This window comes from Oncorhynchus masou, chromosome 17 (genome assembly GCF_036934945.1).
Source record: "Oncorhynchus masou masou isolate Uvic2021 chromosome 17, UVic_Omas_1.1, whole genome shotgun sequence".
Classification (NCBI taxonomy): Eukaryota; Metazoa; Chordata; class Actinopteri; order Salmoniformes; family Salmonidae; genus Oncorhynchus; species Oncorhynchus masou.
Window position 1 is genome coordinate 2,928,917 of NC_088228.1, and position 20,650 is coordinate 2,949,566.

Genomic DNA, 20,650 nt, shown 5'->3' on the forward strand with positions numbered 1-20,650 from the left:
TTTCTCTCTCTCTCTCTCTCTCGCTCTCTCACTCTCTCCGAGTATGTTTGATGTAGTTGTGACCTCTCTCTCTCCTCTCCGAGTATGTTTGATGTAGTTGTGACCTCTCTCTCCTCTCCCAGTATGTTTGATGTAGTTGTGACCTCTCTCTCTCCTCTCCCAGTATGTTTGATGTAGTTGTGACCTCTCTCTCTCTCTCTTCCAGTATGTTTGATGTAGTTGTGACCTCTCTCTCTCTCTTCCAGTATGATTGATGAAGTTGTGACCTCTCTCTTTCTCTCTCTCTCTCTCTCTCTCTCTCTCTCGCTCTCACTCTCTCCCAGTATGTTTGATGTAGTTGTGATCTCTCTCTTTCTCCCTCTCTCTTTCTCTTTCTCTCTTTCTCTCTCTCTCTCGCTCTCTCACTCTCTCCGAGTATGTTTGATGTAGTTGTGACCTCTCTCTCTCCTCTTCCATTATGTTTGATGTAGTTGTGACCTCTCTCTCCTCTCCCAGTATGTTTGATGTAGTTGTGACCTCTCTCTCTCCTCTCCCAGTATGTTTGATGTAGTTGTGACCTCTCTCTCTCCTCTCCCAGTATGTTTGATGTAGTTGTGACCTCTCTCTCTCTCTTCCAGTATGTTTAATGTAGTTGTGACCTCTCTCTTTCTCCCTCTCTTTCTCTCTCTCTCTCTCTCGCTCTCTCACTCTCTCCGAGTATGTTTGATGTAGTTGTGACCTCTCTCTCTCCTCTCCGAGTATGTTTGATGTAGTTGTGACCTCTCTCTCCTCTCCCAGTATGTTTGATGTAGTTGTGACCTCTCTCTCTCTCTTCCAGTATGTTTGATGTAGTTGTGACCTCTCTCTCTCTCTTCCAGTATGATTGATGAAGTTGTGACCTCTCTCGCTCTCACTCTCTCCCAGTATGTTTGATGTAGTTGTGATCTCTCTCTTTCTCCCTCTCTCTTTCTCTTTCTCTCTTTCTCTCTCTCTCTCGCTCTCTCACTCTCTCCGAGTATGTTTGATGTAGTTGTGACCTCTCTCTCTCCTCTCCCAGTATGTTTGATGTAGTTGTGACCTCTCTCTCTCCTCTTCCAGTATGTTTGATGTAGTTGTGACCTCTCTCACTCTCTCCCAGTATGTTTGATGTAGTTGTGACCTCTCTCTCACCTCTCCCAGTATGTTTGATGTAGTTGTGACCTCTCTTTCTCCTCTCCCAGTATGTTTGATGTAGTTGTGACCTCTCTCTCTCCTCTCCCAGTATGTTTGATGTAGTTGTGACCTCTCTCTCACTCTCTCCCAGTATGTTTGATGTAGTTGTGACCTCTCGCTCTCCTCTCCCAGTATGTTTGATGTAGTTGTGACCTCTCTTTCTCCTCTCCCAGTATGTTTGATGTAGTTGTGACCTCTCTCTCCTCTCCCAGTATGTTTGATGTAGTTGTGACCTCTCTCTTTCTCCCTCTTCTCTTTCTCCTTTCTCTCCTCTCTCTCTCTCCCAGTATGTTTGATGTAGTTGTGACCTCTCTCTCTCCTCTCCGAGTATGTTTGATGTAGTTGTGACCTCTCTCTCTCCTCTCCCAGTATGTTTGATGTAGTTGTGACCTCTCTCTCTCCTCTCCCAGTATGTTTGATGTAGTTGTGACCTCTCTCTCCTCTCCCAGTATGTTTGATGTAGTTGTGACCTCTCTCTCTCCTCTCCCAGTATGTTTGATGTAGTTGTGACCTCTCTCTCTCCTCTCCCAGTATGTTTGATGTAGGTGGCCAGAGAGATGAGAGAAGAAAATGGATCCAATGCTTTAATGGTGAGTTGGATATTTTCTCTCTAACTAGAAAGGTGACCTGATCAGACAGTTGTTGTGTGTGATCTTCTAACCTCTCTCTGTCTCTCTCCCCTCCTCTAGAAGTGACTGCTATCTTCTAAACGTTCTCCTCTTGTCCTCTGTCTGGATGTGACTGCTATCTTCTAAACGTTCTCCTCCTCTCCTCTTGTCCTCTGTCTAGAAGTGACTGCTATCTTCTAAATGTTCTCCTCCTCTCCTCTTGTCCTCTGTCTAGAAGTGACTGCTATCTTCTAAACGTTCTCCTCCTCTCCTCTGTCTAGATGTGACTGCTATCATCTAAACGTTCTCCTCCTCTCGTCCTCTGTCTAGATGTGACTGCTATCATCTAAACGTTCTCCTCCTCTCCTCTCGTCCTCTGTCTAGAAGTGACTGCTATCTTCTAAACGTTCTCCTCATCTCCTCTCGTCCTCTGTCTAGATGTGACTGCTATCTTCTAAACGTTCTCCTCCTCTCCTCTCGTCCTCTGTCTAGATGTGACTGCTATCATCTAAACGTTCTCCTCCTCTCGTCCTCTGTCTAGATGTGACTGCTATCTTCTAAACGTTCTCCTCCTCTCCTCTCGTCCTCTGTCTAGATGTGACTGCTATCATCTAAACGTTCTCCTCCTCTCGTCCTCTGTCTAGATGTGACTGCTATCATCTAAACGTTCTCCTCCTCTCCTCTCGTCCTCTGTCTAGAAGTGACTGCTATCTTCTAAACGTTCTCCTCATCTCCTCTCGTCCTCTGTCTAGATGTGACTGCTATCATCTAAACGTTCTCCTCCTCTCGTCCTCTGTCTAGATGTGACTGCTATCTTCTAAACGTTCTCCTCCTCTCCTCTCGTCCTCTGTCTAGATGTGACTGCTATCATCTAAACGTTCTCCTCCTCTCGTCCTCTGTCTAGATGTGACTGCTATCTTCTAAACGTTCTCCTCCTCTCCTCTCGTCCTCTGTCTAGATGTGACTGCTATCATCTAAACGTTCTCCTCCTCTCGTCCTCTGTCTAGATGTGACTGCTATCATCTAAACGTTCTCCTCCTCTCCTCTCGTCCTCTGTCTAGATGTGACTGCTATCATCTAAACGTTCTCCTCCTCTCGTCCTCTGTCTAGATGTGACTGCTATCTTCTAAACCTTCTCCTCCTCTCCTCTTGTCCTCTGTCTAGACGTGACTGCTATCTTCTAAACGTTCTCCTCCTCTCCTCTCGTCCTCTGTCTAGATGTGACTGCTATCTTCTAAACGTTCTCCTCCTCTCCTCTCCTCCTCTGTCTAGATGTGACTGCTATCATCTAAACGTTCTCCTCCTCTCGTCCTCTGTCTAGATGTGACTGCTATCATCTAAACGTTCTCCTCCTCTCGTCCTCTGTCTAGATGTGACTGCTATCTTCTAAACGTTCTCCTCCTCTCCTCTCGTCCTCTGTCTAGATGTGACTGCTATCTTCTAAACGTTCTCCTCCTCTCCTCTCGTCCTCTGTCTAGATGTGACTGCTATCATCTACACGTTCTCCTCCTCTCATCCTCTGTCTAGATGTGACTGCTATCATCTAAACGTTCTCCTCCTCTCGTCCTCTGTCTAGATGTGACTGCTATCATCTAAACGTTCTCCTCTCGTCCTCTGTCTAGATGTGACTGCTATCATCTAAACGTTCTCCTCCTCTCGTCCTCTGTCTAGATGTGACAGCTATCATCTAAACCTTCTCCTCCTCTCCTCTCGTCCTCTGTCTAGATGTGACTGCTATCATCTAAACGTTCTCCTCCTCTCGTCCTCTGTCTAGATGTGACTGCTATCATCTAAACGTTCTCCTCTCGTCCTCTGTCTAGATGTGACTGCTATCATCTAAACGTTCTCCTCTCCCGTCCTCTGTCTAGATGTGACAGCTATCATCTAAACCTTCTCCTCCTCTCCTCTCGTCCTGTCTAGATGTGACTGCTATCATCTAAACGTTCTCCTCCTCTCCTCTCGTCCTCTGTCTAGATGTGACTGCTATCATCTAAACCTTCTCCTCCTCTCGTCCTCTGTCTAGATGTGACTGCTATCATCTAAACGTTCTCCTCCTCTCCTCTCGTCCTGTCTAGATGTGACTGCTATCATCTAAACGTTCTCCTCCTCTCCTCTCGTCCTCTGTCTAGATGTGACTGCTATCATCTAAACGTTCTCCTCCTCTCCTCTCGTCCTCTGTCTAGATGTGACTGTTAACTTCTAAATGTTCTCCTCCTCTCGTCCTCTGTCTAGATGTGACTGCTATCATCTAAACGTTCTCCTCCTCTCGTCTCGTCCTCTGTCTAGATGTGACTGCTATCATCTAAACGTTCTCCTCCTCTCCTCTCGTCCTCTGTCTAGATGTGACTGCTATCTTCTAAACGTTCTCCTCCTCTCCTCTTGTCCTCTGTCTAGATGTGACTGCTATCTTCTAAACGTTCTCCTCCTCTCGTCCTCTGTCTAGATGTGACTGCTATCATCTAAACGTTCTCCTCCTCTCGTCGTCTGTCTAGATGTGACTGCTATCTTCTAAACCTTCTCCTCCTCTCGTCCTCTGTCTAGATGTGACTGCTATCTTCTAAACGTTCTCCTCCTCTCCTCTCCTCCTCTGTCTAGATGTGACTGCTATCTTCTAAACGTTCTCCTCCTCTCGTCTCGTCCTCTGTCTAGATGTGACTGCTATATCATCTAAACGTTCTCCTCCTCTCCTCTCGTCCTCTGTCTAGATGTGACTGCTATCTTCTAAACGTTCTCCTCCTCTCCTCTTGTCCTCTGTCTAGATGTGACTGCTATCTTCTAAACGTTCTCCTCCTCTCGTCCTCTGTCTAGATGTGACTGCTATCATCTAAACGTTCTCCTCCTCTCGTCGTCTGTCTAGATGTGACTGCTATCTTCTAAACCTTCTCCTCCTCTCGTCCTCTGTCTAGATGTGACTGCTATCTTCTAAACGTTCTCCTCCTCTCCTCTCCTCCTCTGTCTAGATGTGACTGCTATCTTCTAAACGTTCTCCTCCTCTCCTCTCGTCCTCTGTCTAGATGTGACTGCTATCTTCTAAACGTTCTCCTCCTCTCGTCCTCTGTCTAGATGTGACTGCTATCATCTAAACGTTCTCCTCCTCTCCTCTCGTCCTCTGTCTAGATGTGACTGCTATCATCTAAACGTTCTCCTCCTCTCCTCTCCTCCTCTGTCTAGATGTGACTGCTATCATCTAAACGTTCTCCTCCTCTCCTCTCGTCCTCTGTCTAGATGTGACTGCTATCTTCTAAACGTTCTCCTCCTCTCCTCTTGTCCTCTGTCTAGATGTGACTGCTATCTTCTAAACGTTCTCCTCCTCCTCGTCCTCTGTCTAGATGTGACTGCTATCATCTAAACGTTCTCCTCCTCTCGTCGTCTGTCTAGATGTTACTGCTATCATCTAAATGTTCTCCTCCTCTCCTCTCGTCCTCTGTCTAGAAGTGACTGCTATCATCTAAACCTTCTCCTCTCGTCCTCTGTCTAGATGTGACTGCTATCATCTAAACCTTCTCCTCCTCTCGTCCTCTGTCTAGATGTGACTGCTATCATCTAAACCTTCTCCTCCTCTCGTCTCGTCCTCTGTCTAGATGTGACTGCTATCATCTAAACGTTCTCCTCCTCTCCTCTCGTCCTCTGTCTAGATGTGACTGCTATCATCTACACGTTCTCCTCCTCTCATCCTCTGTCTAGATGTGACTGCTATCATCTAAACGTTCTCCTCCTCTCGTCCTCTGTCTAGATGTGACTGCTATCATCTAAACGTTCTCCTCTCGTCCTCTGTCTAGATGTGACTGCTATCATCTAAACGTTCTCCTCCTCTCGTCCTCTGTCTAGATGTGACAGCTATCATCTAAACCTTCTCCTCCTCTCCTCTCGTCCTCTGTCTAGATGTGACTGCTATCATCTAAACGTTCTCCTCCTCTCGTCCTCTGTCTAGATGTGACTGCTATCATCTAAACGTTCTCCTCTCGTCCTCTGTCTAGATGTGACTGCTATCATCTAAACGTTCTCCTCCTCTCGTCCTCTGTCTAGATGTGACAGCTATCATCTAAACCTTCTCCTCCTCTCCTCTCGTCCTGTCTAGATGTGACTGCTATCATCTAAACGTTCTCCTCCTCTCCTCTCGTCTTCTGTCTAGATGTGACTGCTATCATCTAAACGTTCTCCTCCTCTCCTCTCGTCCTGTCTAGATGTGACTGCTATCATCTAAACGTTCTCCTCCTCTCCGTCCTCTGTCTAGATGTGACTGCTATCATCTAAACGTTCTCCTCCTCTCCTCTCGTCCTCTGTCTAGATGTGACTGTTAACTTCTAAATGTTCTCCTCCTCTCGTCCTCTGTCTAGATGTGACTGCTATCTTCTAAACGTTCTCCTCCTCTCGTCCTCTGTCTAGATGTGACTGCTATCATCTAAACGTTCTCCTCCTCTCGTCGTCTGTCTAGATGTGACTGCTATCTTCTAAACCTTCTCCTCCTCTCGTCCTCTGTCTAGATGTGACTGCTATCTTCTAAACGTTCTCCTCCTCTCCTCTCCTCCTCTGTCTAGATGTGACTGCTATCTTCTAAACGTTCTCCTCCTCTCGTCTCGTCCTCTGTCTAGATGTGACTGCTATCATCTAAACGTTCTCCTCCTCTCCTCTCGTCCTCTGTCTAGATGTGACTGCTATCTTCTAAACGTTCTCCTCCTCTCCTCTTGTCCTCTGTCTAGATGTGACTGCTATCTTCTAAACGTTCTCCTCCTCTCGTCCTCTGTCTAGATGTGACTGCTATCATCTAAACGTTCTCCTCCTCTCGTCGTCTGTCTAGATGTGACTGCTATCTTCTAAACCTTCTCCTCCTCTCGTCCTCCTCTGTCTAGATGTGACTGCTATCTTCTAAACGTTCTCCTCCTCTCCTCTCCTCCTCTGTCTAGATGTGACTGCTATCTTCTAAACGTTCTCCTCCTCTCCTCTCGTCCTCTGTCTAGATGTGACTGCTATCTTCTAAACGTTCTCCTCCTCTCGTCCTCTGTCTAGATGTGACTGCTATCATCTAAACGTTCTCCTCCTCTCCTCTCGTCCTCTGTCTAGATGTGACTGCTATCATCTAAACGTTCTCCTCCTCTCCTCTCGTCCTCTGTCTAGATGTGACTGCTATCATCTAAACGTTCTCCTCCTCTCCTCTCGTCCTCTGTCTAGATGTGACTGCTATCTTCTAAACGTTCTCCTCCTCTCCTCTTGTCCTCTGTCTAGATGTGACTGCTATCTTCTAAACGTTCTCCTCCTCTCGTCCTCTGTCTAGATGTGACTGCTATCATCTAAACGTTCTCCTCCTCTCGTCGTCTGTCTAGATGTTACTGCTATCATCTAAATGTTCTCCTCCTCTCCTCCGTCCTCTGTCTAGAAGTGACTGCTATCATCTAAACGTCCTCTGTCTAGATGTGACTGCTATCATCTAAACCTTCTCCTCCTCTCGTCCTCTGTCTAGATGTGACTGCTATCATCTAAACGTTCTCCTCCTCTCGTCTCGTCCTCTGTCTAGATGTGACTGCTATCATCTAAACGTTCTCCTCCTCTCCTCTCGTCCTCTGTCTAGATGTGACTGCTATCTTCTAAACGTTCTCCTCCTCTCGTCTCGTCCTCTGTCTAGATGTGACTGCTATCATCTAAACGTTCTCCTCCTCTCGTCGTCTGTCTAGATGTGACTGCTATCTTCTAAACGTTCTCCTCTCCTCCTCTGTCTAGATGTGACTGCTATCTTCTAAACCTTCTCCTCCTCTCGTCCTCTGTCTAGATGTGACTGCTATCTTCTAAACGTTCTCCTCCTCTCCTCTCCTCCTCTGTCTAGATGTGACTGCTATCATCTAAACCTTCTCCTCCTCTCCTCTCGTCCTCTGTCTAGATGTGACTGCTATCTTCTAAACGTTCTCCTCCTCTCGTCTCGTCCTCTGTCTAGATGTGACTGCTATCATCTAAACGTTCTCCTCCTCTCGTCGTCTGTCTAGATGTGACTGCTATCTTCTAAACCTTCTCCTCCTCTCGTCCTCTGTCTAGATGTGACTGCTATCTTCTAAACGTTCTCCTCCTCTCCTCTCCTCCTCTGTCTAGATGTGACTGCTATCTTCTAAACCTTCTCCTCCTCTCGTCCTCTGTCTAGATGTGACTGCTATCATCTAAACGTTCTCCTCCTCTCCTCTTGTCCTCTGTCTAGATGTGACTGCTATCATCTAAACGTTCTCCTCCTCTCCTCTCGTCCTCTGTCTAGATGTGACTGCTATCTTCTAAACGTTCTCCTCTCCTCCTCTGTCTAGATGTGACTGCTATCTTCTAAACCTTCTCCTCCTCATCCTCTGTCTAGATGTGACTGCTATCTTCTAAACCTTCTCCTCCTCATCCTCTGTCTAGATGTGACTGCTATCATCTAAACCTTCTCCTCCTCTCCTCTCGTCCTCTGTCTAGATGTGACTGCTATCTTCTAAACGTTCTCCTCTCCTCCTCTGTCTAGATGTGACTGCTATCTTCTAAACCTTCTCCTCCTCTCGTCCTCTGTCTAGATGTGACTGCTATCATCTAAACGTTCTCCTCCTCTCCTCTCGTCCTCTGTCTAGATGTGACTGCTATCTTCTAAACGTTCTCCTCCTCTCGTCCTCTGTCTAGATGTGACTGCTATCATCTAAACCTTCTCCTCCTCTCGTCCTCTGTCTAGATGTGACTGCTATCATCTAAACGTTCTCCTCCTCTCCTCTCGTCCTCTGTCTAGATGTGACTGCTATCATCTAAACGTTCTCCTCCTCTCGTCGTCTGTCTAGATGTGACTGTTATCTTCTAAATGTTCTCCTCCTCTCGTCCTCTGTCTAGATGTGACTGCTATCATCTAAACCTTCTCCTCCTCTCGTCCTCTGTCTAGATGTGACTGCTATCATCTAAACGTTCTCCTCCTCTCGTCGTCTGTCTAGATGTGACTGCTATCATCTAAACCTTCTCCTCCTCTCGTCCTCTGTCTAGATGTGACTGCTATCATCTAAACCTTCTCCTCCTCTCCTCTTGTCCTCTGTCTAGATGTGACTGCTATCTTCTAAACGTTCTCCTCCTCTCGTCCTCTGTCTAGATGTGACTGCTATCATCTAAACGTTCTCCTCCTCTCGTCGTCTGTCTAGATGTGACTGCTATCTTCTAAACCTTCTCCTCCTCTCGTCCTCTGTCTAGATGTGACTGCTATCTTCTAAACGTTCTCCTCCTCTCCTCTCCTCCTCTGTCTAGATGTGACTGCTATCTTCTAAACGTTCTCCTCCTCTCCTCTCGTCCTCTGTCTAGATGTGACTGCTATCTTCTAAACGTTCTCCTCCTCTCGTCCTCTGTCTAGATGTGACTGCTATCATCTAAACGTTCTCCTCCTCTCCTCTCGTCCTCTGTCTAGATGTGACTGCTATCATCTAAACGTTCTCCTCCTCTCCTCTCGTCCTCTGTCTAGATGTGACTGCTATCATCTAAACGTTCTCCTCCTCTCCTCTCGTCCTCTGTCTAGATGTGACTGCTATCTTCTAAACGTTCTCCTCCTCTCCTCTTGTCCTCTGTCTAGATGTGACTGCTATCTTCTAAACGTTCTCCTCCTCTCGTCCTCTGTCTAGATGTGACTGCTATCATCTAAACGTTCTCCTCCTCTCGCCGTCTGTCTAGATGTTACTGCTATCATCTAAATGTTCTCCTCCTCTCCTCTCGTCCTCTGTCTAGAAGTGACTGCTATCATCTAAACCTTCTCCTCCTCTCCTCTCGTCCTCTGTCTAGATGTGACTGCTATCATCTAAACCTTCTCCTCCTCTCGTCCTCTGTCTAGATGTGACTGCTATCATCTAAACGTTCTCCTCCTCTCGTCTCGTCCTCTGTCTAGATGTGACTGCTATCATCTAAACGTTCTCCTCCTCTCCTCTCGTCCTCTGTCTAGATGTGACTGCTATCTTCTAAACGTTCTCCTCTCTCCTCTCGTCCTCTGTCTAGATGTGACTGCTATCATCTAAACGTTCTCCTCCTCTCCTCTGTCTAGATGTGACTCTATCTTCTAAACGTTCTCCTCTCCTCCTCTGTCTAGATGTGACTGCTATCTTCTAAACCTTCTCCTCCTCTCGTCCTCTGTCTAGATGTGACTGCTATCTTCTAAACGTTCTCCTCCTCTCCTCTCCTCCTCTGTCTAGATGTGACTGCTATCATCTAAACCTTCTCCTCCTCTCCTCTCGTCCTCTGTCTAGATGTGACTGCTATCTTCTAAACGTTCTCCTCCTCCTCTCGTCCTCTGTCTAGATGTGACTGCTATCATCTAAACGTTCTCCTCCTCTCGTCGTCTGTCTAGATGTGACTGCTATCTTCTAAACCTTCTCCTCCTCTCGTCCTCTGTCTAGATGTGACTGCTATCTTCTAAACGTTCTCCTCCTCTCCTCTCCTCCTCTGTCTAGATGTGACTGCTATCTTCTAAACCTTCTCCTCCTCTCTTCCTCTGTCTAGATGTGACTGCTATCATCTAAACGTTCTCCTCCTCTCCTCTTGTCCTCTGTCTAGATGTGACTGCTATCATCTAAACGTTCTCCTCCTCTCCTCTCGTCCTCTGTCTAGATGTGACTGCTATCTTCTAAACGTTCTCCTCTCCTCCTCTGTCTAGATGTGACTGCTATCTTCTAAACCTTCTCCTCCTCATCCTCTGTCTAGATGTGACTGCTATCTTCTAAACCTTCTCCTCCTCATCCTCTGTCTAGATGTGACTGCTATCATCTAAACCTTCTCCTCCTCTCCTCTCGTCCTCTGTCTAGATGTGACTGCTATCTTCTAAACGTTCTCCTCCTCCTCTGTCTAGATGTGACTGCTATCTTCTAAACCTTCTCCTCCTCTCGTCCTCTGTCTAGATGTGACTGCTATCATCTAAACGTTCTCCTCCTCTCCTCTCGTCCTCTGTCTAGATGTGACTGCTATCTTCTAAACGTTCTCCTCCTCTCGTCCTCTGTCTAGATGTGACTGCTATCATCTAAACCTTCTCCTCCTCTCGTCCTCTGTCTAGATGTGACTGCTATCATCTAAACGTTCTCCTCCTCTCCTCTCGTCCTCTGTCTAGATGTGACTGCTATCATCTAAACGTTCTCCTCCTCTCGTCGTCTGTCTAGATGTGACTGTTAACTTCTAAATGTTCTCCTCCTCTCGTCCTCTGTCTAGATGTGACTGCTATCATCTAAACCTTCTCCTCCTCTCGTCCTCTGTCTAGATGTGACTGCTATCATCTAAACGTTCTCCTCCTCTCGTCGTCTGTCTAGATGTGACTGCTATCATCTAAACCTTCTCCTCCTCTCGTCCTCTGTCTAGATGTGACTGCTATCATCTAAACCTTCTCCTCCTCTCCTCTCCTCCTCTGTCTAGAAGTGACTGCTATCATCTAAACCTTCTCCTCCTCTCGTCCTCTGTCTAGATGTGACTGCTATCATCTAAACGTTCTCCTCCTCTCCTCTCGTCCTCTGTCTAGATGTGACTGCTATCTTCTAAACGTTCTCCTCCTCTCGTCCTCTGTCTAGATGTGACTGTTATCTTCTAAACCTTCTCCTCCTCTCGTCGTCTGTCTAGATGTGACTGTTATCTTCTAAACGTTCTCCTCCTCTCCTCTCGTCCTCTGTCTAGATGTGACTGCTATCCTCTAAACGTTCTCCTCCTCTCCTCTCGTCCTCTGTCTAGATGTGACTGCTATCTTCTAAACGTTCTCCTCCTCTCCTCTCGTCCTCTGTCTAGATGTGACTGCTATCATCTAAACGTTCTCCTCCTCTCGTCCTCTGTCTAGATGTGACTGCTATCTTCTAAACGTTCTCCTCCTCTCGTCCTCTGTCTAGATGTGACTGCTATCTTCTAAACGTTCTCCTCCTCTCCTCTCCTCCTCTGTCTAGATGTGACTGCTATCTTCTAAACCTTCTCCTCCTCTCCTCTTGTTCTCTGTCTAGACGTGACTGCTATCTTCTAAACGTTCTCCTCCTCTCCTCTCGTCCTCTGTCTAGATGTGACTGCTATCATCTAAACGTTCTCCTCCTCTCGTCTTCTGTCTAGATGTGACTGCTATCTTCTAAACCTTCTCCTCCTCTCCTCTTGTCCTCTGTCTAGACGTGACTGCTATCATCTAAACGTTCTCCTCCTCTCGTCCTCTGTCTAGATGTGACTGCTATCTTCTAAACGTTCTCCTCCTCTCCTCTCGTCCTCTGTCTAGACGTGACTGCTATCTTCTAAACGTTCTCCTCCTCTCCTCTCGTCCTCTGTCTAGACGTGACTGCTATCTTCTAAACCTTCTCCTCCTCTTGTCCTCTGTCTAGACGTGACTGCTATCTTCTAAACCTTCTCCTCCTCTCCTCTCGTCCTCTGTCTAGACGTGACTGCTGTCTTCTAAACCTTCTCTTCCTCTCCTCTCGTCCTCTTGTCTAGACGTGACTGCTATCTTCTAAACGTTCTCCTCCTCTCCTCTCGTCCTCTGTCTAGATGTGACTGCTGTCTTCTAAACCTTCTCCTCCTCTCGTCCTCTGTCTAGACGTGACTGCTATCATCTAAACGTTCTCCTCTCGTCCTCTGTCTAGATGTGACTGCTATCTTCTAAACGTTCTCCTCCTCTCCTCTCGTCCTCTGTCTAGACGTGACTGCTATCTTCTAAACGTTCTCCTCCTCTCCTCTTGTCCTCTGTCTAGACGTGACTGCTATCTTCTAAACCTTCTCCTCCTCTCCTCTTGTCCTCTATCTAGACGTGACTGCTATCTTCTAAACCTTCTCCTCCTCTCCTCTCGTCCTCTGTCTAGACGTGACTGCTGTCTTCTAAACCTTCTCCTCCTCTCCTCTCGTCCTCTGTCTAGACGTGACTGCTATCTTCTAAACCTTCTCCTCCTCTCCTCTCGTCCTCTGTCTAGACGTGACTGCTGTCTTCTAAACCTTCTCCTCCTCTCCTCTCGTCCTCTGTCTAGATGTGACTGCTGTCTTCTAAACCTTCTCCTCCTCTCGTCCTCTGTCTAGACGTGACTGCTGTCTTCTAAACCTTCTCCTCCTCTCGTCCTCTGTCTAGACGTGACTGCTATCATCTAAACGTTCTCCTCTCGTCCTCTGTCTAGATGTGACTGCTATCATCTTTGTGGTTGCCAGCAGCAGCTACAACATGGTCATACGAGAGGACAACAACACCAACAGGCTTCGGGAAGCCCTGGATCTCTTCCGCAGTATCTGGAATAACAGGTGTGTTATATGTCGTAGAACAACAATCACTAGAGCGAAACATTCCCTGTCTGTGATGGGGTGGATTCGGACCCGCAGGCAAATGAAGTGTAGAAGCAGGAAGTTCTGGACACGTTATGGAATATGAGATTTCCCCCTTTCTGATTTAACAGACCAAAACTTCAACCATGCAGAATCATTTAGAATCCAGAGAATAACGGAAAGTTACTAGAACCAGTTTCAACTGTTCTGCCTGCGGCTATGGAACCCTGACCTGTTCACCGGACGTGCTACCTGTCCCAGACGTGCTACCTGTCCCAGACGTGCTACCTGTCCCAGACGTGCTACCTGTCCCAGACGTGCTACCTGTCCCAGACGTGCTACCTGTCCCAGACGTGCTACCTGTCCCAGACGTGCTACCTGTCCCAGACGTGCTACCTGTCCCAGACGTGCTACCTGTCCCAGACCTGCTACCTGTCCCAGACCTGCTGTTTTCAACTCTAGAGACAGCAGGAGCGGTAGAGATACTCTGAATGCTCGGCTATGAAAAGCCAACTGACATTTACTCCTGACGTGCTGACTTGCTGCACCCTCGACAACCACTGTGATTATTATTATTCGACCATGCTGGTCATTTATGAACATTTGAACATCTTGGCCATGTTCTGTTATAATCTCCACCCGACACAGCCAGATCTCCACAACTTTGTCCCCGGACCTGTTTGGAGAGCTCCTTGGTCTTCATGGTGCCCCTTGCTTAGTTGTGTTGCAGACTCTGGGGCCTTTCAGAACAGGTGTATATATACTGAGAGCATGTGACAGATCATGTGACACTTAGATGGCACACAGTTGGACTTTATTTAATTAATGACGTGTCTTCTGAAGGTAATTGTTTGCACCAGATCTTATTTAGAGGCTTCATAGCGAAGGGGAGAACACACACACACCACTTCATAGCAAAGGGGAGAACACACACACACCACTTCATAGCGAAGGGGGAGAACACACACACACACCACTTCATAGCAAAGGGGGAGAACACACACACACCACTTCATAGCAAAGGGGGAGAACACGCACACACCTCTTCATAGCAAAGGGGGAGAACACACACACACCACTTCATAGCAAAGGGGGAGAACACACACACACCACTTCATAGCAAAGGGGGAGAACACACACACACCACTTCATAGCGAAGGGGGAGAACACACACACACCACTTCATAGCAAAGGGGGAGAACACACACACACCACTTCATAGCAAAGGGGGAGAACACACACACACACCACTTCATAGCAAAGGGGAGAACACACACACCACTTCATAGCAAAGGGGGAGAACACACACACACCACTTCATAGCAAAGGGGAGAACACACACACCACTTCATAGCAAAGGGGGAGAACACACACACACCACTTCATAGCAAAGGGGGAGAACACACACACACCACTTCATAGCAAAGGGGAGAACACACACACCACTTCATAGCAAAGGGGAGAACACACACGCACCACTTCATAGCAAAGGGGAGAACACACACACACCACTTCATAGCAAAGGGGAGTAACACACACACCACTTCATAGCAAGGGGAGAACACACACGCACCACTTCATAGGGGGGAGAACACACACACACACCACTTCATAGCAAAGGGGAGAAAACACACCACTTCATAGCAAAGGGGGAGAACACACACACACCACTTCATAGCAAAGGGGAGAACACACACACCACTTCATAGCAAAGGGGAGAACACACACACACCACTTCATAGCAAAGGGGAGAACACACACACACCACGTCATAGCGAAGGGGGAGAACACACACACACCACGTCATAGCGAAGGGGGAGAACACACACACACCACTCCATAGCGAAGGGGGAGAACACACACACACACCACTTCATAGCAAAGGGGAGAACACACACACACCACTTCATAGCAAAGGGGAGAACACACACACCACTTCATAGCAAAGGGGAGAACACACACACCACTTCATAGCAAAGGGGACTAGAACACACACACCACTTCATAGCAAAGGGGAGAACACAGTTACACACCACTTCATAGCAAAGGGGGAAAACACACACACACCACTTCATAGCAAAGGGGAGAACACACACACCACTTCATAGCAAAGGGGAGAACACACACGCACCACTTCATAGCAAAGGGGAGAACACACACACACCACTTCATAGCAAAGGGGGAGAACACACACACACCACTTCATAGCAAAGGGGGAGAACACACACACACCACTTCATAGCAAAGGGGAGAACACACACACACCACTTCATAGCAAAGGGGAGAACACACACACACACCACTTCATAGCAAACCAGAGAACACACACACACCACTTCATAGCAAAGGGGTTAACACACACGCCACTTCATAGCAAAGGGGAGAACACACACACGCCACTTCATAGCAAAGGGGGAGAACACACACACCACTTCATAGCAAAGGGGGAGAACACACACACACCACTTCATAGCAAAGGGGGAGAACACACACACACCACTTCATAGCAAAGGGGGAGAACACACACACACCACTTCTCCGTTTATTTCTTTTCATTTTTTTTTTTTTTTTTTACATTTCACTTCACCAATTTGAACTATCTTTGTGTCCATTACATGAAATCCCTATAAATGTAAATGACAGGTTGTAATGCAACAGAATCAACCGCCAAGGGGGGTGTGGACACTTTTAACACTTTATTAGAAATAAAACATACCGTATGTCAGACACTTAGTCATACATGTGTTTAGTCACGTTTGGATGGTTCCGGGGAATTGAACCCACTCTCCTGGTATTGTTGGACTAGTAACTGGAAGGTTGCAAGTTCAAATCCCCCAGCTGACAAGGTACAGATCTGTCGTTCTGCCCCTGAACAGGCAGCTAACCCACTGTTTCTAGACCAGTTAACCCACTGTTCCTAGACCAGTTAACCCACTGTTCCTAGGCCAGTTAACCCACTGTTCCTAGGCCAGTTAACCCACTGTTCCTAGGCCAGTTAACCCACTGTTCCTAGGCCAGTTAACCCACTGTTCCTAGGTCAGTTAACCCACTGTTCCTAAACCAGTTAACCCACTGTTCCTAGGCCAGTTAACCCACTGTTCCTAGACCAGTTAACCCACTGTTCCTAGGCCAGTTAACCCACTGTTCCTAGGCCAGTTAACCCACTGTTCCTAGGCCAGTTAACCCACTGTTCCTAGACCAGTTAACCCACTAGACCAGCTAACCCACTGTTCCTAGGCCAGTTAACCCACTGTTCCTAGGCCAGTTAACCCACTGTTCCTAGACCAGTTAACCCCACTGTTCCTAGACCAGTTAACCCACTGTTCCTAGACCAGTTAACCCACTAGACCAGTTAACCCACTGTTCCTAGACCAGTTAACCCACTGTTCCTAGGCCAGTTAACCCACTGTTCCTAGGCCAGTTAACCCACTGTTCCTAGGCCAGTTAACCCACTGATCCTAGGCCAGTTAACCCACTGTTCCTAGGCCAGTTAACCCACTGTTTCTAGACCAGTTAACCCACTGTTCCTAGGCCAGTTAACCCACTGTTCCTAGGCCAGTTAACCCACTGTTCCTAGGCCAGTTAACCCACTGTTCCTAGACCAGTTAACCCCACTGTTCCTAGACCAGTTAACCCACTGTTCCTAGACCAGTTAACCCACTGTTCCTAGGCCAGTTAACCCACTGTTCCTAGGCCAGTTAACCCACTGTTCCTAGACCAGTTAAACCACTGTTCCTCGGCCGTCATTGAAAATAAGAATTTGTTCTTAACTGACTTGCCTGGTTAAATAAAGGTAAAATAAAAAATAAAAATTGTATGGGCTCAACCATACTGTACCATTCTAATGCTGATCTGTGTATTTATTTCCAGGTGGTTACGCACCATATCGGTCATATTGTTTCTGAACAAGCAGGACATGTTGGCCGAGAAAGTATTAGCTGGGAAATCCAAAATCGAAGACTACTTTCCGGAATATTCTCGCTACACCATCCCCAACGAAGGTAGGTAGCTCCACCACATCACGTTAACCCACACCATCCCCAACGAAGGTAGGTAGCTCCACCACATCACGTTAACCCACACCATCCCCAACGAAGGTAGGTAGCTCCACCACATCACGTTAACCCACACCATCCCCAACGAAGGTAGATAGCTCCACCACATCACGTTAACCCACACCATCCCTAACAAAGGTAGGTAGCTCCACCACATCACGTTAACCCACACCATCCCCAACGAAGGTAGGTAGCTCCACCACATCACGTTAACCCACACCATCCCCAACGAAGGTAGGTAGCTCCACCACATCACGTTAAACCCACCATCCTACACCACTCTGTCTCTGTTTTACAGCAACTCTGTCTCTGTTTTACAATAACAGTTTCTGTCTGTCTCTGTTTTACAGCAACTCTGTCTCTGTTTTACAATAACAGTTTCTGTCTGTCTCTGTTTTACAGCAACTCTGTCTCTGTTTTACAATAACAGTTTCTGTCTGTCTCTGTTTTACAGCAACTCTGTCTCTGTTTTACAATAACAGTTTCTGTCTGTCTCTGTTTTACAGCTACTCTGTCTCTGTTTTACAATAACAGTTTCTGTCTCTGTTCTACAGCGACTCCTGAACCTGGTGAAGACCCAAAAGTAACAAGAGCTAAGTTCTTCATCCGAGACGAGTTCCTGGTAACTATTCAATATTACTATTGAAATGTCTGTTTAAAGCTACAGTCTGGGATTTGAATAACCACAAAATGGCTACCAGTTTTGTTCAAACTGTCCTAACATTGATGTAACAATACACAGACTGTAGCTTTAAAATCCACTTTTAATAGTTTTTTTTTTTTAATGCTTGACTCTTGTGGATAACCCTACACTAATCTAACCTGCTCTTCCTCCCGTCCCCAGAGGATCAGCACAGCCAGTGGAGATGGCAGACACTACTGCTACCCCCACTTCACCTGCGCTGTGGACACGGAGAACATCAGGAGAGTCTTCAACGACTGTCGAGATATCATCCAGAGGATGCATCTGAGGCAGTACGAACTCTTGTGATGGGATGGACAGACACACACAGTACAGACGCAAACACACACACACACACACACACATACACACACAGCTCCATCAAGCCTTCTGGGATTTTATTCAACCATTCTGCATCCTCAACCCAAAAAAACGCCCCGCCCCTGTCCCCCGCCCCTGTCCCCCGCCCCTGTCCCCCGCCCCTATCCCCCGACCCTGTCCCCCGACCCTGTCCCCCGACCCTGTCCCCCGACCCTGTCCCCCGACCCTGTCCCCCGACCCTGTCCCCCGCCCCTGTCCCCCGCCCCTGTCCCCCGACCCTCTATGAATTACTACTGAAGTCTGTCATCCTATTTTCCCTCTTTTTGAAAAACCTTTTGTTGGAGACGGTCTCATCCTTTTCACTGATGGGAAGGAAGGAAAACAATACGTTCTGGGCGTTTCTCTTTTTCTCTCTTGAAGGCCTTGATTGGATTTGTAACATTCCACTAAGCCTGAGGCTGACTCCTCCTCCTTCTCACATTCTGTTCTGTCATTGGACTGGACTGAACTGGGCTGGACTGGGTAGCTGGGCAGGTGGTGATGTTTGGATGTGAGAAGAGACCCCTCCCCCCTCTCCCCAGCAAGACCTCAGTTTAGAGGCAGTGTCGGTGTGTCCGTTTGAGAAGAGACCCCCCTCCCCTACAAGACCTCAGCGTAGAAGCAGTCACCTGCAAGTTGGAGCTGGCATCACCCCCTGACCCCCCCCCGCCCCCCATCAGAGCGATCCTTCTACTTCTCCTCTCTGACAGACAACGTGATGATGGAGAGAGGGAGGAGGACGAGACAAGACGAAGACAAAGAGAGAATGCACTTTTGTATCCGGTTGCTTAATACCTTGTTTTTTGAGGAAATATAAACACAATGTAGCATCACAATATTTATAACTCTGTTTTACACTGTCTAGTGTTGCAGGTGGACTAAAGGATGGAGAGACTTTGGCCTCCTGGTGTGTGGGGTGCACTCCCTCCTCTGGACTGGGGGGGGGGGGGGGGGGGACAGGTGGCCTCCTGGTGTGTGGGGTGCACCCCCTCCTCTGGGCTGGGGGGGGGGGACAGGTGGCCTCCTGGTGTGTGGGGTGCACCCCCTCCTCTGGACGGGGGGGGGGGGACAGGTGGCCTCCTGGTGTGTGGGGTGCACTCCCTCCTCTGGACTGGGGGGGGGGGGTCAAGTGGCCTCCTGGTGTGTGGGGTGCACTCCGTCCTCTGGACTGGGGGGGTGGGGGGGGGACAAGTGGCCTCCTGGTGTGTGAGGTCTTGAAGGACTGATACAGAATGGTGGTAGAGAGAAAGGAGGGGGGGACAAGTGCGAGCCAGAACGGAAAGGAATGAACGACTTAATGAAGAATGGAAAGGGGACTGAACTCTGCACCTTCACCTCTGTCACTGCTTTCTGCCTCGCGATGACCTCGCCCTCAAAGGAACAACAACTAACACACTGACTAATCTGTCAACAACAACCATCCTTTCTAGAGTTGAAGTCGGAAGTTTACATACACCTTAGCCAAACACATTTAAACTCAGTTTTTCACAATTCCTGACATTTAATCCCAAAATTCCCCTGTCTTAGGTCAGCTAGGATCACCACTTTATTTTAAGAATGTGAAATGTCAGAATGATTTATTTCAGCTTTTATTTCTTTCATCACATTCCCAGTGGGTCAGAAGTTAAACATACACTCAATTAGTATTTTGTAGCATTGCCTTTAAATTGTGTAACTTTGGTCAAACGTTTCGGGTAGCTTCCCACAATAAGTTGGGAGAATTCTGTCCCATTCCTCCTGACAGAGCTGGTGTAACTGAGTCAGGTTTGTAGGTCTCCTTGCTTGCACTCACTTGTTCAGTTCTGCCCACAATTGTTCTGTAGGCTGAGGTCAGGGCTTTGTGATGGCCACTCCAATACCTAACTTTGGAAGTATGTTTGTGGCCATTGTTCATTTGGAAGACCCATTTGCGACCAAGCTTTGACTTCCTGATTGATATCTTGAGATGTTGCTTCAATATATCCACATAATTTTCCTGCCTCATGATGCCATCTATTTTGTGAAGTGCACCAGTCCCTCCACCAGCAAAGCACCCCCACAACATGATGCTGCCACCCCCGTGCTTCACTGTTGGGGTGGTGTTCTTCGGCTTGCAAGCCTCCCCCTTTTTCCTCCTAACATAAAGATGGTCATTATGACCAAACAGTTCTATTTTTGTTTCATCAGACCAGAGGTTTCGCGTCTCCTTCCTGAGCCGTATGACGGCTGCGTGGTCCCACGGTGTTTATAATAATTGTAATATTGTTTGTACAGATGAATGTTGTACCTTCAGGCGTTTGGAAATTGCTCCCAAGGATGACCCAGACTTGTGGAGGTTTACAAAAACAATTCTGAGGTCTTGGCTGATTTCTTTAGATTTTCCCATGATGTCAAGCAAAGAGGCACTGAGTTTGAAGGTTGGACTTGAAATACATCCACAGGTACACCTCCAATTGACACAAATAATGTCAATTAGCCTATCAGAAGCTTCTAAAGCCATTACATCATTGTCTGGAATTTTCCAAGCTGATTAAAGGCAAAGTCAACTTAGTGTA

At 47.5% G+C, this 20,650-nt stretch overlaps 1 protein-coding gene across 2 annotated transcripts in view; it reads left to right on the forward strand.

Moving 5' to 3' along the window:
- LOC135558323 (guanine nucleotide-binding protein G(olf) subunit alpha) overlaps window positions 1-18,650 on the forward strand; it is a 173,231-nt gene extending 154,581 nt beyond the window's left edge. For both annotated transcript variants that reach the window (XM_064992062.1, XM_064992063.1), the window contains exons 7-11: window positions 1,723-1,781; window positions 12,878-12,998; window positions 16,890-17,020; window positions 17,629-17,696; window positions 17,919-18,650. In XM_064992062.1, coding sequence (XP_064848134.1) covers window positions 1,723-1,781; window positions 12,878-12,998; window positions 16,890-17,020; window positions 17,629-17,696; window positions 17,919-18,065 — 526 coding nt within the window. In that variant the 3' untranslated portion in view covers window positions 18,066-18,650. The remainder of the gene's footprint in view (window positions 1-1,722; window positions 1,782-12,877; window positions 12,999-16,889; window positions 17,021-17,628; window positions 17,697-17,918) is intronic.
- The last annotated feature ends 2,000 nt before the right edge of the window (window positions 18,651-20,650 follow it).